At 47.4% G+C, this 18100-nt stretch overlaps 1 protein-coding gene across 4 annotated transcripts in view; it reads right to left on the bottom strand.

Annotated features, from left to right (window-relative positions):
- Nucleotides 1-13555: 13555 nt before the first annotated feature.
- Nucleotides 13556-18100, bottom strand: part of ASGR1 (asialoglycoprotein receptor 1) — a 5421-nt gene continuing 876 nt past the window's right edge. For 2 of the 4 annotated variants that reach the window (XM_017531700.2, XM_017531697.2), the window contains exons 2-9: nucleotides 17865-17976; nucleotides 16593-16709; nucleotides 16359-16454; nucleotides 16061-16132; nucleotides 14526-14612; nucleotides 14284-14435; nucleotides 14105-14211; nucleotides 13556-13978 (exon numbers count right to left, since the gene is read on the bottom strand). In XM_017531700.2, coding sequence (XP_017387189.1) covers nucleotides 13804-13978; nucleotides 14105-14211; nucleotides 14284-14435; nucleotides 14526-14612; nucleotides 16061-16132; nucleotides 16359-16454; nucleotides 16593-16709; nucleotides 17865-17934 — 876 coding nt within the window. In that variant the 5' untranslated portion in view covers nucleotides 17935-17976 and the 3' untranslated portion in view covers nucleotides 13556-13803. Of the gene's footprint in view, nucleotides 13979-14104; nucleotides 14212-14283; nucleotides 14436-14525; nucleotides 14613-16060; nucleotides 16133-16358; nucleotides 16455-16592; nucleotides 16710-17864; nucleotides 18011-18100 lie in introns of all 4 variants that reach the window. The other 2 variants (XM_017531698.2, XM_017531699.2) reach the window with 2 other exon arrangements.

Below are 18100 nucleotides of genomic sequence, written 5' to 3'. Positions count from 1 at the left end.
AAAAAAAAAAAAAAAAGTGATAGGATCAATAGATGGGATAGTAATGTCCCACACTCCCCCCACCATTTACTCATCTTTTCTGAGTTGAAACTCCTCCTTGGTTAGCTACTGAATTCCTATGTGCACTTGCATGTCAGAGATGGCTACTGTTAACTTTCCCTTCCCCATGTCCCACTCCCAACACTGCCGCCTCCACGTTTCTCTGAACTCTCCCCTCCTTTCCATGTGGTCACCCATGCAGTCACCACGGCATGACCTCTGGCTGCAACTGATCATGCCAGTGTTAGTCAGCTGATCCAACAGAGTCAATTAGCATCTTCCCCAGTACTTTGGGAAGAAAAGAGAGAAAGAGAGAGAGGAGAGACTATGAGGTAATCACCTCGGATGGTCAGTTTTCTTTTGAAGGCACCTACTCTGTATCTTTTCCTCTTCATCACTCTGCATTTCTGAATTTGATCCTATCCTTTGTGCTCAACTTTTGCGTGCTCTTAAAGTCAGCTCTATCCTAAGGAAATCTGTATCTACTTTAAAAGACTGAAAATAGAAAAAAAATAAATCTTTGCCAAATCTTTCAGAGACTGCTGTATTTACATATGGTTTAAAATCAAATGTCATAAGAACTTCTTGATTAAACTATTCCCCATTATTACATTCTTTATCTCTTCTGCAGTATCATTTTTTGAAAAGACTTCCACTTTGAAATACTGAATATATGTTCTTGTGCGTTTGTTTCACCTTTTCACACTCAATCCAGGTGTGTTAAAATAAATCTGGCTCTTTAATTTTTAAAAAGAGGCAGGGGGAGTAGGGAGAATCTGCAAGCTATGAAACTCGGGAGTTTGGCATTTTGGGTTGGATGAAAAAATTAAAAAGCAAAAAAAAAAAAAAAATGGGAAGCGTCATAAAGATTTGAACTGAAGAGCAGAGAAGCCAGTCCACCATAAGAGGAAAGAGCAACCGGGCATGGTGGCTCATGCCTGTAATCCCAGCACCTTGGGAGCCTGAGGCGGGTGGATCACCTGAGGTTAGGAGTTCAAGACCAGCCTTGTTAACATGGCAAAATCCCATCTCTACTAAAAATACAAAAATTAGCTGGACATAGTGGCACATGCCTGTAATCCCAGCTACTCAGGAGGCTGAGGCAGGAGAATCACTTGAACCCAGAGGTGGAGGTTGCAGTGAGCCAAGATTGAGCCACTGCACTCCAGCCTGGGCAACAAGAGTGAAACTCCATCTCTGAAAAAAAAAAAAAAAAAGAGAGAGAAAATCACAAGACAGAGCATCTGAACCCCTGAAAGAGGTAGAGCTCAGGTACAGAGAGAACGTCCCAGGTCCCTGACAAAGCACCCATCCCCATTTTGACACAAGGCCCGGTTGCAACCCTGCCCAGAGACTCCCAAGATATTCCACTATCTTTCTGATAAACTCCCTTCTTTTTTTAAGCTATTTTATTTCAATAGCTTTTAGCGTACAAGTGGTTTTTGGTTATATGGATGAATTGAATAGAGATGAAGTCTGAGACTTTAGTGCGCCTGTCACCTGAGTAGTGTACATGTATCCAGTACGTAGTTTTAAATTCCACACCCCCGCTTTCATCCACCACCCCACTCAGCCCTTCTGAGTCTCCAAAGTCCATCATATCACTCTGTACGTCTTTGCATATTCATAGCTCAGCTCCCACTTGTAAGTGAGAACATACGGTGTTTGGTTTTCCATTGCTGAGTTACTTCACTTAGAATAATGGCCTCCAGCTCCATCCAAGTTGCTGCAAAATACATTATGTTGTTCCTTTTTATGGCTGGGTAGTATTTCATGGTGTATATATTCCACATTTCTTTTCTTTTTTTTTGAGACAGAGTCTTGCTCCGTCCCTCAGACTGGAGTGCAATGGTGTAATCTCAACTCAGTGCAAACTCTGCCTCCCAAGTTCAAGTGATTCTCCTGCTCAGTCCCCTCAAGTAGCTGGGACTCTAAGCACACACCACCATGCCCAGCAAATTTTTGTATTTTTAGTAGACAAGAGATTTCGCCATGTTGGCCAGGCTGGTCTGGAACTCCTGACCTCAAGTTATCCACCCACCTCAGCCTCCCAAAGTTCTGGGATTACAGGCATGAGCCACCGTGCCCGGCCCCCACATTTTCATCTACTCAGCGGTTGAGGGGCACTTAGGTGGGTGCTATAGCTTTGCAATTGCGAATTGGCCCACAATAACCATACCTGGGCATGTGCCTTTTTCATATGACTTCTTCCCTTCTTTACTTAAGCTGGTTCTCATTGGATTTCTGGTCCTTACAACCAAGACATCCTCAACTAGTTCCCTGGATTCATTTCTAGAGTCTATTCTATGTCAGTCACTGACTCCTCTGCCCATTCCTGTGACAGTGTCGTGTGTTTTAATTGTGTAGATCTACGATATATCTTAATATTTGATAGGACAAGTCCCCTTATTATTGCTTCAGTTTTTTTCTGCTGGCTATTCTCATATGTTTAGTCTTCTAGAGAAATTTAGGCTGATTTTGTCAAATTCCAAAAAGACATAGCCCAAAAATATTCATTTCCATAACCTTGAATTTGTGGACCAGTCTAGGTCAATATTGAGACACCCTAGTCAAGAATAAGTTAGCTGTGGGCCGGGCGTGGTGGCTCACACCTGTAATCCTAGCACTTTGGGAGGCCAAGGAGGGTGGATCACCTGAGGTCAAGAGTTCAATACCAGCCTGGTCAACACAGTGAAACCCTTTCTCTATTAAAAATAATTTTAAAAAGAAAAATAGTTGGATGTGGTGGCAGGCACCTGTAATCCCTGCTACTCAGGAGGCTGAGGCAGGAGAATCATTTGAACCCGGGAGATGGAGGTTGAGGTGAGCCAAAATCGTGCCATGGCGTTCCAGCCTGAGCAACAAGAGCAAAACTCCAGCTCAAAAAAAAAAAAAGTTGCAGCGTTTTTTGTTTTGTTTGTTTTTTGTTTTTTGAGACAGAATTTTGATCTTGTTGTCCAGGCTGAAGCGCAATGGCACAACCTCGGCTCACTGCAACCTCCACCTCCCGGGTTTAAGCGATTCTCCTGCCTCAGCCTCCCGAGTAGCTGGGACTACAGGCATGCACCACCATGCCCTGCTAATTTTGACTTTTTAGTAGAGATAGGGTTTCTCCATGTTGGTCAGGTTGGTCTCAAACTCCCAACCTCACCTGCCTCGGCCTCCCAAAGTGCTGGGATTACAGGCATGAGCCACCGCACCCGGCAAGTGTATGCAAGTATTTTTATGACCCTCATTAGAGTTTTACAGTTGTTCTCATCCAGATCTTGTACATTCCTTCAGTTCATTTTTGGGTATTTTATGGTTTGGTTGCTATTGTGCATCCCCAGATTCTTACTGGAGATTGAGTGTGGGGTCTTGTAGCAGACACCTCTGACGCCCCACATTGCACCCCTTTGACCCACTGATTTCAACCATGACAGAATTTTTCTACGAAAAATTATATGCACATTATGAAGTTCTCTACTAAAAATTCTGTTGTTCCATGAGCGCTCAACCAGGTCCTTGTGCTGAAAACATCCCCCCTCAAGCACGTGCCACACTTTCTGCCCCAGGGCTTTCTCTAGCACCAATAGCAGTTTGCTCAGCCAACAGGAGTACAGCCCAGACCTGCTGGGGAGTTGGTGTCCATGGGGAATGGAAGCTGTTGGGTAAATCCTCCAGCCACCCCTCCTTCAGATCAGCCATTCTGTAAGCTTGGAGATGCTGGTGAGCTCCATCACCCAAAATGTGCAGCAGCCTTGATAATGCACCCCTATTGGGCTCGCCTCCTCACTCCCTCGTCTTTTTCACTCCTGTTTTCTGGGATCAGCTCCCAAGAAAACTATCTCCCTCAAGTCCTTCTCTCAGGCTCTGCTTTTGGGAGTCACCCAAACTAAGGCAGACCTCCTATGGGATTCTGGCTCATAGTGAGGCAATTAAGTTTTATAGGAGAATCACTTGAACCAGTTGGTTTCCCCACTGCCAAGAAATATCACACCCACTCTGCATAGCTGTTGAGCAGAGCTGGGACCAGTCTGGCCTGGAGTACACACACACACACACACACACACACACACGCACACACACACACGGGTCCTGCTGTAACCCTGCATCCTTCAGCCTCACGTGTGGAACCCCTCTCTCTAATACCTCCAAGAAGCTTGTAACTCCTTCACAGTATGCAGTGACTCCATATCTGCCTCATTCCAAATTCAGACTCCTCCCTTTATACCCCAAGCACAGTTAACTTGAAGCAATAAAAAAGGAGATTTAGGCCGAGTACAGTGGCTCACACCTGTAATTCCAGCACCTTGGGAGGCCAAGGCAGGAGGATCACCTGAGGTCAGGAGTTCAAGACCAGCCTGGCCAACATGATGAAACCCCATCTCTACTAAAAATACAAAAAAATTTGTCGAACATAGTAGCGGGCACCTGTAATCTCAGCTACTCGGGAGTCTGAAGCAGGAGAACTGCTTGAACCCAGGAGGCAAAGGTTGCAGTGAGCCAAGATTGAGCCACTGCACTCCAGCCTGGGTGACAGAGTGAAACTCCATCTCAAAAAAAAAGAAGAAGGAGATTCAACAATGTCTGGAGAGGGACCAGGAGAGCATGTGAGAGTTATTTGATAGAAAAATCTTTGAGATGGAAAGAATCCAGTGACGGGGAGAGGATGAGTATACAGAAGAGCAATGACCACTGGGAGGTTAAGGAAATCCATAGCTATTGCAGGTGGCTCCTTTGGAGGGGAGCATTACATAGATGGAATCATATTGTATGCATAATTTTGCAGGTTGCATTTTTTTTTTTTTAGACAGAGTTTCACTCTGTCACCCAGGCTGGAGTGCAATGGTGCAATCTCGGCTCACTGCAACCTCCGCTTCCCAGGTTCAAGCAATTCTCCTGCCTCAGCCTCCCAGGTAGCTAGGATTACAGGCACCTGTCACCACACCCAGTTAATGTTTTATATTTTTAGCAGAGACGAGGTTTCACCACGTTGGCCAGGCTGGTCTCAAACTCCTGACCTCAGGTGATCTGCCCACCTCAGGCTCCCAAAGTGCTGGGATTACAGAGGTGAGTCACCGCACCAGGCCTGCATTTTTTACTTAAATATTTCCTTTGGGAGGCCGAGGCGGGTGGATCACGAGGTCAAGAGATCGAGACCATCCTGGTCAACATGGTGAAACCCCGTCTCTACTAAAAACAAAAAATTAGCTGGGCATGGTGGTGCGTGCCTGTAATCCCAGCTACTCAGGAGGCTGAGGCAGGAGAATTGCCTGAACGCAGGAGGCGGAGGTTGCGGTGAGCCGAGATTGCACCATTGCACTCCAGCCTGGGTAACAAGAGAAAACTCTGTCTCAAAAAAAAAAAAAAAAAAAATTTCTTAAAGATCTTACACATGACCTCTCAACTATTTCTACAAATTTTCATCATACACTCAAGACTCAAGGTTCTAGGAGAGAGTGTCAGGTGGGTGACAACCATGGCACATGCCACCCTGCTCCAGCTACATCAGGGGGGCAAGACAAAGAATATGGTCCTGTGGCTACTGGTGCCCCCCCGAAGTATGCACATTATTAAGGGTCTCTCTAAAACACAAATGATGAATGCCTACTATAATATTCTTTGCTCATTTCTCTGATGGGTTGTTGTTGGTTTTTTTCTTGTAATTGTGTAGCAGTTCTTTATAGTCTGGATATTAATTACTTGTTATAAATGTTACAAATATTTCATCTAAGTCTATTGCTACTTTTTTTTTTTCAGGGTCTCACTCTGTTGCCCAGGCTGGAGTGCAGTGGTGCAATCACCCCTCACTGCAGCCTCGATATTCCTTGGCTCAGGTGATCCTCCCACCTCAGTCTCCAGAGTAGCTGGAACTACAGGCACACCCCACCACGCCCAACTAATTTTTGTATTTGTTGCAGAGACAGGGTTGTTGCCCAGGCTGGTCTCGAACCCTTGAGCTCAAGTGATCTGCCTGCCTCAGCCTCCCAAAGTACTGGGATTCCAGGGGTGAGCCACTGAACCTGGCCCCTCTTTTTTTTCTTACCTTTTTTTTGTTGAAGAAGGCATAAGTAGGCTGCAAAATCTTCTGCCTTCTGGATCTGACGGCATGCATGCCTATGTGGATGTTCCCTTCCCACTGCATTGCCAATAAGCTGGTAGTTAGTGCTAATTAGATTCAGTTCAAGGTTCTCTGACAACAACATTGTGCAGGCGGTGCTGCGGCGTCTCTATTGCATCACAATAGTAAGTACATAGTGTCTGCAAACGTACAAAAACTGACCTCCTCTTTCCTAATTTTTTTTTTTTATGAGATGGAGTCTCACTCTATTTTATCGCCCAGGCTGGAACACAATGGCGAGATCTCAGCTCACTCCAACCTCCACCTCCCAGGTTCAAGCAATTGATCTCAGCTCACTGCAACCTCCACCTCCCAGGTTCAAACTATTCTCCTGCCTCAGCCTCCCGAGTAGCAAGGATTACAGGCACGCACCACCACGCCCAGCTAATTTTTGTATTTTTAGTAGAGACGGGGTTTCACCATATTGGCCAGGCTGGTCTCGAACTTCTGACCTCGTGATCTGCCCACCTCGGCCTCCCAAAGTGCTGGGATTACAGGCATGAGGCACTGCGCCTGGCCCTAGTCACTGTTTCTAAATGCTGGAGAGTAGCCCATCAGACATGCTCCCTGCATTCTGCTCTCAGTAGGCATCCAGCCTGCCTCCAACTCCTCGCTACCCAAACAGCACCACAGTGAACATCTTCACAGCGTCCCATAATGGACCTGTCAGAGAATCTCTCTGGTGTATATACTTGGAAGTAGGATTTTGGGGATCATGACATATATGCTTTTTTTTTTTTTTTTTTTTTTTGAGACAGAGTTTTGCTTTTCTAACCCAGACTGGAGTGCAGTGGCACAATCTCAGCTCACTGCAACCTCTGCCTCCCAGGTTCAAGCGATTATCCTGCCTCAGCCTCCTGAGTAGCAGGGATTACGGGTGCCTGCCACCACATCCAGCTATTTGTCTTTTTTCTTAAATTATTTTTGGTAGAGACAGAGTTTCACTGTGTTGACCAGGCTGGTCTTGAACTCTTTACCTCAGGTGATCCACCCGCCTCGGCCTCCCAAAGTGCTAGGATTATAGGCGTAAACCACCACACCTGGCATTCCTAATTCCACTAAATACCTTGTAGAATGGCTATTCCAGTGTATCCTCCCATCAGCGAGTTCTCCCGCAACCTTGGCAGCACTTGACTTCCTCCTAATGTTTGTCAGTTGGACAAGTGTAAAGAGATGGCTCACTCATGTTAGATTTCTCTAGTCACTAGTAATTGTGAGCATGTCTTCATGTGCACATTAGACCCCCAGGCTTCCTCATCTGTGAACTACTTGTTTATACCGGTGCTACTTTTCCAATAGATTTCCTACCTATTTCTTCATCTCGGGCTCCTTCTGTGTTGAATGTCTTCCATTTGTCCTTCCAGATCCACTCTCTATCCTTCTCCGTGTTGTTCTGTGGCCTGGGAGGCTGAGCTGTATGACTGCATCAAACTGCTCCCTTGCCATCTGGCTCCCAGGCCCCTTCCAGGAAGAGGAGGGAAGTGAGGCCCCTCCCTGCAGAGTGGCTGTGAGCTCACTGCCCCTCCCACTGAGTATCATGGCTCCTGTTGGGAGGCCCTCTCCCTGCGGTCCTAAAGGTGGTAACAGCTCCCCCACTCCGGGAGGCCTGGGTTCTTGCCCCATTTCTTGTGGCTTCCCTAAGCCTGTTCACACCTTTGTAGATAGTCCCCATATTTTAAAACCTTGCGCTTACCCATTTTTGGGTGTGCCATCTGTTGCTTGCTAGGAGCCTACCTGTTACTTGCTGTTGAACTGAAATTTGTAATTTTCATGCAATTTCACAAATTCTTTTAGATTTTTGGAATGCGCTTTGGAGGCCTTATTTAAGAAGCTCTTCGGCCAGGCGTGGTGGCTCATGCCTGTAATCTCAGCACTTTGGGAGGCTAAGGTGGGTGGATCACAAGGTCAGGAGATCAAGACCATCCTGGACAACATGGTGAAAACCCATGTCTACTAAAAATACAAAAAATTAGCCAGGCATGGTGGCAGGCGCCTGTAGTCCCAGCGACTCAGGAGGCTGAGGCAGGAGAATCTCTTTGAACCCAGGAGGCGGAGTTTGCAGTGAGCTGAGATCAGGCCACTGCACTCCAGCCTGGGCAACAGAGCAAGACTCCATCTCAAAAAAGAAAAGAAAATCTAATTGAGGCTGGGTGTGGTGGCTCACTCCTGTAATCCCAGCACTTTGGGAGGTTGAAGCAGGTGGATCACCTGAGGTCAGGATTTCAAGACCAGTCTGGCCAACATGGTGAAACCCCAGCTCTACTAAAAACACAAAAATTAGCCAGGCATGGTGGCGCACACCTGTACTCCTAGTTACTCGGGAGGCTGAGACAGGAGAATCACTTGAACCTGGGAGGCAGAGATTGCACAATTGCACTCCAGCCTCAGTGGCAGACAGAGATTCTGTCTCAAACAAAAAAACCAACTGAAAATTTTATTTTTATTGCATTGAATGTATACGTTAATTTGGAAAGAATTTAACCTTTTTCTTGTGTGTTCTTTACATTTTAATTGGTAATAGCAGACTAATACACCTGCCAAAGCTTATTAGGGCTAATTATTTGTTGATGGTGTTGATTTTCTGTATAATGAGCATATTGTTTTATCGCTTCCTTTCCAATTCTTACAACTTGAAATGTCTTTTTCTGTCTTGTGCAGTTTGGCCAGCACACCCAGGATGATGCTGAACAGCAATAATGACAGTATAACGGAGGCTTCTAATTACCCCTAATGTCAATTATCCCCTTTTTGCTATGCCAGGGATCCAGAAACATCTCCTATAAAGGGCCAGATAGCAAATATTTTAGGCTTGCAAGGCCATACAGTCTTTATCATAACTACTCAACTCCAATCTTGCAGCACAAAAGCGGTCATAAATGACATGTAGATAAACAAGTATGGCTGTGTTCCAATAAAACTTTATTTACAGGTTGGACTTGGTGGCTCATGCCTGTAACCCAGCACTTTGGAGGCAAAGGCGGGCAGATCACTTGAGCACAGGAGTTCAAGACCAGCCTGAGCAACATGGTGAAACCGCAAAAAATACAAAAATTACAAAAATACAAAAATTAACAGGGTGTTGTGGCTTGCACCTGTGATCCCAGCTACTTGGGAGGCTGAGGCAGGAGAATCACTTGAACCCTGGAGGCAGAGGTTGCAGTGAGCCAAGATCTCGCCTTTGCACTCCAGCCTGGGTGACAGAGTGAGACTCCATCTCAAAAAAAAAAAAAAAAGGCCAGCAGGAGTTCAAGACCAGCCTGGTCAATATGGTGAAACCCCATCTCTCCAAAAAAAAAAAGGTGTTAGGGCGCACGTCTGTAATCCCAGCTACTACTCAGGAGGCTGAAGAACAAGAATTGCTTGAACATGGGAGGTGGAAGTTATAGTGAGCTGAGATTGTGCCACTGCACTCCAGCCTGGGCAAGTTAGTGAGAAAAGATTGAGACTCTGTCTCAAGAAAAAAGGAAAGAGTAGAAAAAAAGAAAGCTTTATTTACAGAAGCAGGTCAGGGCCAACGTTTACTGACTTCTGCTCTACAATAAGAGAAGCCTGCGTTTTTAGCTAGAATGTGGCCTCATGGAATAGAGTTCATTCCTCAGCCCCATTTGCAGCTATCTGTGGCCCTGGGACGAGTTCTGATCAAAGAGATACAAAGTGAAGTGGTGGAGGTATCCTCATAGACAGAATGTGCCGTTCTCCTTCTCATTTCCCCTTTGTCTTGTCTAGAATGTGTCATGACAGGAGTGGGGCAAACATCTTGGAACACGTGATGAAAGCCACAGGTTGAAACAGTGGAGCAACAAGATAGAAGCAGCTAGGATCCTGGAAGATTTCATCATAAATCAGAGTTGAGGCTGGGCGCGGTGGCTCAAGCCTGTAATCCCAGCACTTTGGGAGGCCGAGGCGGGTGGATCATGAGGTCAAGAGATCGAGACAATCCTGGTCAACACGGTGAAACCCCGTCTCTACTAAAAAAATACAAAAAATTAGCTGGGCATGGTGGCGCATGCCTGTAATCCCAGCTACTCAGGAGGCTGAGGCAGGAGAATTGCCTGAACCCAGGAGGCGGAGGTTGCGGTGAGCCGAGATCGCGCCTTTGCACTCCGGCCTGGGTAACAAGAGGAAAACTCCGTCCCCAAAAAAAAAATAAAATAAATAAGAGTTGAACTTTTGCTGGTGTTTTTTCTGCGTTGTGTAATTGTTTTCTTTTGTACACCTTTAACTTATTTTTCTGCACTCTCTAAATCTATTATATTAACAGATTTTTCTCATGTTAAACCATCTTTGAATTCTTGGCATATATACTACTTGAACATGTTATCTCTTTTAATGCTGCATTTGATTTGATAGGCTACTATCTGATAAAAGAATTTTAGGCTGCGCGAGGTGGCTCACGCCTATAATCCCAATAATTTGGGAGCCCAGCGGGCAGATCACCTCAGGCCAGGAGTTCGGGACCAGCTTGGCCAATATGGCAAAACCCAGCTCTACTAAAATATAAAAATTAGCCAGGCATGGTGGTGTGCACTTGTAATCCCAGCTACTCAGGAGGCTGAGGCACAAGAATCACTTGAACCTGGGAGGCAGAAGTTGCAGTGAGCTTAGATCCACTGCTCTCTAGCCTGAGCGACAGAGCAAGACTCTGTCTCAAGAAAAAAAAAAAAAAAGAATTTTACATTTCTGGTCATTATAATGAAAAGTCTCTATTTGGAAATTGTTAAAGCTTGCTTAATGGCCCAGTATTTGCTCAATTTTTTGAGAATGTCACAGTATACTTGAAAAGAACAGGTATTCCACTGGGTATGGGGGCTTATGGCTGTAATTCCAGCTGCTTGGGAGGCTAAACCAGGAGGATCGCTTGAGCCAAGGAGTTGAGACTTGCCTGGGCAACATAGCAAGAACCCCATCTCAAAAAAAAAAGAGGATATTTTGTATTTAACGAGTACAGTGTACTAAATGTGTACATTACATCGTATTAATGTGCAGTTCAAAATATCTGTATCCTTATTTTTTTGTCTGTTTATCAATTACTGAGAGAGGTTTTATAATATATTTGAATGTAAACTTGTCTGTTTTCTTATACTAAAATTTTTCTTTGACATATTTTTTGGCTATGTTATTCAGTGCATACATATTTAATACTGGTATATCTTCCTGTTGAATTGAACCTTTTATTATTAGGAAGTGATCCTCTTTATCTCTAATAATACTTTTTGTTATAAGATGTACTTTACGTGATAGCCATTTGGTTGGAATTTGATCAATATGTCTTTCACCATTTTGCTTCCAGCCTCTGTTTCAGCTGTGTCTCTTGGGCATATAGTTAGATTTTATTTTTATTCTGCCTCGAAATATTTTTTTTTTGTCTTTTAACAAGATAAAAGTATTTTGCATTTAACAAAATCAGCAACTTATTTGGATTCATAACCAACCTTTTATTTTTTTTTCTTATCTACCTCTTTCTAGGGTGGGGAGGGAGTTCTCCTTTATTACTTTCCTTTAGTTTAATATTTTCTCTTCATTTTTTCTGCTTATAAGTTTGAAAGTTATAACCCCTGCTTCTCAGAGATTTGCCTAAAAATTACAATTATGGCAGGAAAAACGCTGTCTTTGCTCTACTGTTTTAAATCCGGAAGTGTTATGTAATTACATCTCCTATGTCTGTACTTATGTAATCTTCTCCTTTCTAAAGTTATATCTTTATCTCTTTTTTTCTCCTTCACATTTTTCTGACTTTTTTAAGCATCAAATTTTACTTTAATTGATCATATCTACATTTTTATTTTCTACTTATTTCTGCTTATATTTTTATAGGTTATTTTATTCTACTTTAGGGGATTTATTTTATTATTCTGTTTCAAGTTTCTTGAGTTCAAACAGCATATTTCAAGTCAGCCTTTCTTGTTTTTTAATAAAAGTGCTTATCTTCGGCCGGGCTTGGTGGCTCACACCCGTAATCCTAGCACTTTGGGAGGCTGAGGTGGGTGGAGCACTTGAGGTCAGGAGTTTGAGAACAGTCTCGCCAACATGGTGAAACCCCATCTCTTTAAAAAAAAAAAAAGGTGCTTATCTTCGAGACCAGCCTGATTAAAATGGTGAAACCCCTTCTTTACTAGAAATACAAAAATTAGCCGGGCATGGTGGTGCATGCCTGTAATCCCAGCTACTTGGAGGTTGAGGCCGGAGGATCCCTTGAACCCAGGAGGCGGGCATTGTAGTGAGCCAAGGTCACGCCATTACACTCCAGCCTGGGCAATAAGAGCAAAACTCCATCTCAAAAAATAAATAAATAAATAAAAGTGCTTATTGCTACATACATTTTCTCCCAAGAACTACTTTGACCATCCACAGTTTCAGCATGTAGTACTCTTACAGTTCATTTCTAAAACACTTATTTCTTCATTTTGATTTTCTCTTAAACTCAGAATTACTTAGGAAGATGGTGAGAAAATACATGTTGATAGATCTCTTCTTGGCTGTATTTTCATGTTCATTTCTAACTTTATTTTACTATGGTCAGAGCATTGCTACTTTTCAGAATTACTTGAGGTCTTATTTACGGGTGAATATTGGCAATTTCTTTGGCAATTTCTGTCCACAGTTCTGTGTCTGAATCGGTTTGTCCTAACTCCCATCCTTGGTTGTTGATTCCATCCACTTTGGCGCTTCTGTTCTGTGGTACTGGTTTTTCTGGTATGTTTGGTGATTCTTGGTTGTGTATACATTGTTTCTGCTACCTGTTTATGAATGCTGCTTCTGATTGCTGTAATGAATGCAAAGGACACCAGTGAGTTTCATTCAAAGTTGTTGAGGCACTCAACAGATTTGGGTGGTTCTGCCAATTGAAGTGGCTCACACCTGTAATTCCAACACTTTGGGAATCCGAGGCGAGTAGATCATCTGAGACCAGCCTGGCCAACATTGGGAAACCCCGTCTCAACTAAAAATACAAAAATTAGCTGGGTGTGGTGTTGCACTCCCGTGATCTCAGCTACTCCAGAGGCTGAGGAAGGAGAATTGCTTGAACCCAGGAGGTGGAGGTTGCAGTGAGTTGAGGTCGCGCCACAGCACTCCAGCCTGGGCAACAGAGCAAGACACCATCTCTCTCTCTCTCTCCATATATATATATATATATATATATATACATACATACATACACACACATATGTTGGGTGGTTCTGTTCCTGAGGTTATTGCTCCAAGCACAATGTCCTCCAGTAAGATGGCTCGTTTACAGCTGGGACACAGAAAACGGAATAATTTGCCCAAACTCACATATCTGTAAATAACAAAGTCTGGCCATTCTGGCCCAAAGCCCACACAGTTCTCATGATGCCACAGTGCCCTCCCCAGGCTTCCTAATGCCAACCAATCCATCCTGCTTCCTAATGCCCAATAACCAGACAACTCATAGAACGTTTAGGTATATTTCTTTTTACTCTAAAAAAAAAAAAGTTGACAATGATAACCTGCAAACTGCAGAAGGCGCCCCAGGTTTCAACCTCCCCACCGTCCAAACATCACCGACATTTCTCCGACACCGTCCTTCCCCTTCCCTTGAAATCCCAGATGCAAAGCGCCGAGAAAGCACAAGAGGCCCCCAGTTGGGCGGATCCCCAGTCCCGGACACCATCGGCAGGTCTAGGCATTGAGGAAATAAATTAAGGGAGAGGAGGCTCCTGGCTGGGCTTGTCCAGCTCTGCCTCGCAGACCCAGCGGTAAGGTCTCTGGCACACGTCGTCGTTCCAGCGGCCGTCGGCGGTGAAGTGGGCACAGTCCTCGCCTCCTCCGAGCCCGTGGCCGTACCAGTCGTCCGGCTGGTCCGGCCTCCAGTTCCTGGGGACAGAGCCAGCTGTGGCCCCCAGGAGGTCGGACCCGCAGCCAGGTCGCTGAAGACACCTCCACCCAGGGCCACAGGCGGGAAGGCGGCGGGACCCAGACCCAGGGAAGGCGCGCACTCACTTGAAGCCCGTCTCGTAGTCCGTCCCGTCCACCCACTTCCAGGGCCCGTTTTGGTCATGGAGGCCCATCCAGGTGTTCACAGGGCCTGTGTGATGCTGGACAAATCTCTGAGGAGAGAGGAGGCAGGTGGTGATCTCTTCCTGAGGCCAGCCAGCCTCCTAGGCCGTCGGGGCCCTCACCTGCTCCTCCCAGGACGTGACCACCACCAGGTGCGCGTTCTCCAGCCGGCAGTAGTTGTCGGCTTCGGCCCAGGCCTTCCCGGAGCGAGAGAACCAGTAGCAGCTGCGCCCGTGCTCCACCCAGTTGACCGGGCAGCAGGCACTCTCCGAGCCTGAACGGGAGAAAGAAACGGGGCGCAGGGGCTGAGGCGCTGCCCGGGAGCGCGGGGGAGGCCGCGAGTGGGCCAGGCTGGCCTCCTCACCATTGCCCTGGAGCGCCAACACCTGACAGCTCAGGCTCCGCAGGTCAGACACGAACTGCTTCACGTGGAGCAGCAGGCTGGAGTGATCTGCGGAGATGCAGAACGAGGGGAGGGGAACGAGGTCAGCCCCGCATCCTCCCGCTGGGACCAATCGCAGTGCCACTAACGGCAGTGGAGTTGGCCTGAGAGACCCCCACCACACACACACACACACACACACTCCCACACAAATACACACACAACCTACCCTCACACCCAATACACATACACCCCACACCCTAACCCACAGACACACACACAACACACCCTAACCCACATACACAGACAACATACACAACACAGACACAAAACACACCCTAACCCACATATACACAACACACACAAAACACCCTCATACATACACACACTCATACACACAACACACCCTAACCCACATACACAACACACACAAAACATGCTCACACGCAACACAACCTCACACACATGCACATGCACACACAACATACCCTAACCCACATACACAGACAACACAAAACATGAAACACACACACGACATACCCTAACCCACATATACTCTCACCCAACACACACAATACACCATCACACACACAACACACTCTAACCCACATACAGACAACACACAAAACACACAACACATCCTCCCCCACACACTCACAGACACACAACACACCCTAACCCACACACACACAACACACACATACACAACACACCCTCACACACACAACACACCCTCACACACTCAGACACACAACACATCCTAACCCACATACACACACACAGACAACACACAAAACACACAACATACCCTAACCCACAAGCACAACACAACACACACAAACACATCCTCACACACAGACGCAACACACCCTCACACAGACACACAACACACATAACACACCCTCACCCACACACAAAAAACACACTCACACACACATACACAACACACCCTAATCCACATACACTCACACACAACACTAATTCACCCACACTCTCAAACACAAACACACAAACCCTCACCCAAACACACACAACACACACTAACAACACACCCATGCACACAAACACACCCCCGCAAACACAAAACACACACAAAACACACCTTCACACAAACACTCCCACACACAACACACCCTCACCCACACATACACACACACACTAACACCCTCACCCACATACACAACACGCACACACACTTACACAACACACCCCTACCCACTACACACACTACACACACAACACACTCTCACCCCTACACACACACATACACAACACACATAACTCCTTCACACATGCACACACAACACATTCACACACAACACACATAAAACACATATTCACACAACACACACATACTATCACATGCATTTACACATACACATACATGCAACACACACATTCACACACACACTAACACATACACACATTGTCACACATATACACTGACACACATACATTCTCACACGTACACACACAGACTCACACTCACATACAGCCATCCACACTCCCTCTCTGACCTTCACTCAAGTCCTTCTGCTGTTTCTCCAGCTGGGATTCCAGGGACTTCATCTTTCTTCCCACATTGCCTCCTGGGGGAGAGACTTGCTCAGCGCCCCGACAGCCCCGAGCCAGGCCCCAGCGCCAGCTCCAGCCCCCCAAGCCCGGCCCCGGCCCTGCCCCAGCCCCAGCCTCCGCCCAGGCCCCAATCCCAGCCCTAGTTTCAGCCCTAGTTCTAGTTCCAGCCCCAGCCCCAGCCTGGCCCCGGTCCCAGACCCAGACCCAGACCCAGACCCAGCCTGGCCCCAGCGCCCTCACCCTGGGTGCTCAGGCCCTTGACCTGGGCCTCAGTGATCGCTGTGAAGTTGCTGAATGTCGCTCTCAGGGCCCGCAACTTCTCCTGCAGCTGGGAGTCTGGCCAGGAGAGGGTGCAGAGAGAACAAAATGGGAGGGCTATGTCCACCACCCCTGCACCCACCACTCCCCCGCCACGGTACCCCGTCAACACCCCCCAGTATAGCCACCTTCCCTGTCCACCCCTGGGGCACCCACTTTGGGATCCGATCACACAGACAACCACCAGCAGCAGGAGGCTGAGGCCCAGGGAGAGCAGGAGGAGGCGAGGTCCGGAGCAGAGACGCCGCAGGAGGGGCCGGGGAGGAGGCGGCCCTGCAGGACGAGGGGGTGTCAGGGGCGCGGGGACAGAGGGGAGCCTGGCACAGCTCGGGGGTCCTAAAAGGAGAGCAAGCTAAAGCGCCCCAGTGGACTAGGAGGAACTATGTACACGAGGAAATGCGGGCAGTGGGCGACCCTGCCAGGCCAGAGGCGACTGGAAATCGGGGAGGAAAGAGGGCTGGGGACGCGGGCGAAGCGCTGAGCCGCCCATCCCACCGAGGCCCTGAGCTGTTGCTGACACCTAATGGCAGGACTACGTCACTGCAGCCGATCCCGGAGCCTCAGTCCACCCACTCCTCCCCCGCCTTGAAACGCAACTGAGTGGCCCGCGCCAGGGGAGTCGCTGCTTCCACTCAAAGTGGGGAAAGGAGGAAGGTTTCTTTCTCTGTCATGAATTCCACTCGTCTTTGGCTGCGTGCAGGGGGAGAAGGTGCAGTAGCCTTCTGGCCCTCAGATCGCTTCCACCCAGCGCGGGAAGAGACACGCTAGCCCTGTCCTCTGAGCGTTGGAGGGTGGGGGCCTCCCTGCCCGCTCTCCTCCCCCGTGGACCCTCCTTCCGTCAAAGCGCGCTACACCCGATCCCCCAAGAACTTCATCCTTGCTCGGCCTAAACAACATTCCTTGCTGGGAGGACAAAGAAATAGGTCAAGGGGGATTTGTTTTTGAAGCAAGAGGGTCTCGTCCTCCCTCAGGTCAGAGACCCTTCATCCCCCCTCGGAGAATACTCAGACTCTTGGCAGAAATCTTCCCCCTTCACCAAACTGATCACTGATCACACACACACACACCACCAGGGCTCCCTGGGTGGTGTTGGAAGGGGAAACGAAGAGGGGACCTGATTTTGTCATAGGAAGCAGATAGTGACCTCATCTCTCCAGATTCCAGCTGTTCCCACACCCCTTGAGGGGTCCACCCTCCAGGGCCAGGAGGCACAGGAAAGCTTTGGGCACCTGTCCCCAAGAAAGGGACTCCAACCTCACACCCTGTACCTCTCCTGAGAGGGGCGGCTCGAACGTCTTTCCCAGTGTTGGGGGAGGGAGACAGACCCAGAGAGAGAGCCACTCTCCCTCCCGGCAAGAGTAGGAGCTGTGGCTGAGGGGCAGAGCTGCCAAATTCGCACCTTGCAGAGGCAGGAAAGGTCGCCCTCACCTTTTCTGAGCTGATGATGGTCATTCTCCTCATTATCCAGATGCTGAAGGTCTTGATACTCCTTGGTCATGATAGGGCTGGCGCTGGACCTGGGGCTGAGTCAAGGCTGAGGCTGGGGCTGAGGTGGGGGCTGACCAGGCCTAGAGCTGGAATGTGGGGTCCATCTCTTTACTCCCATCTGATTGACAGCTCCATGGAGACCTTTCTTCTTTCTTTCTTTCTTTTTTTTTTTTTTT

This window comes from Cebus imitator, unplaced genomic scaffold (assembly GCF_001604975.1).
Source record: "Cebus imitator isolate Cc_AM_T3 unplaced genomic scaffold, Cebus_imitator-1.0 Scaffold72, whole genome shotgun sequence".
NCBI lineage: Eukaryota > Metazoa > Chordata > Mammalia > Primates > Cebidae > Cebus > Cebus imitator.
The sequence above is the reverse complement of the archived record's forward strand: the minus strand, read 5'-3'. Positions and strand labels throughout refer to the sequence as shown.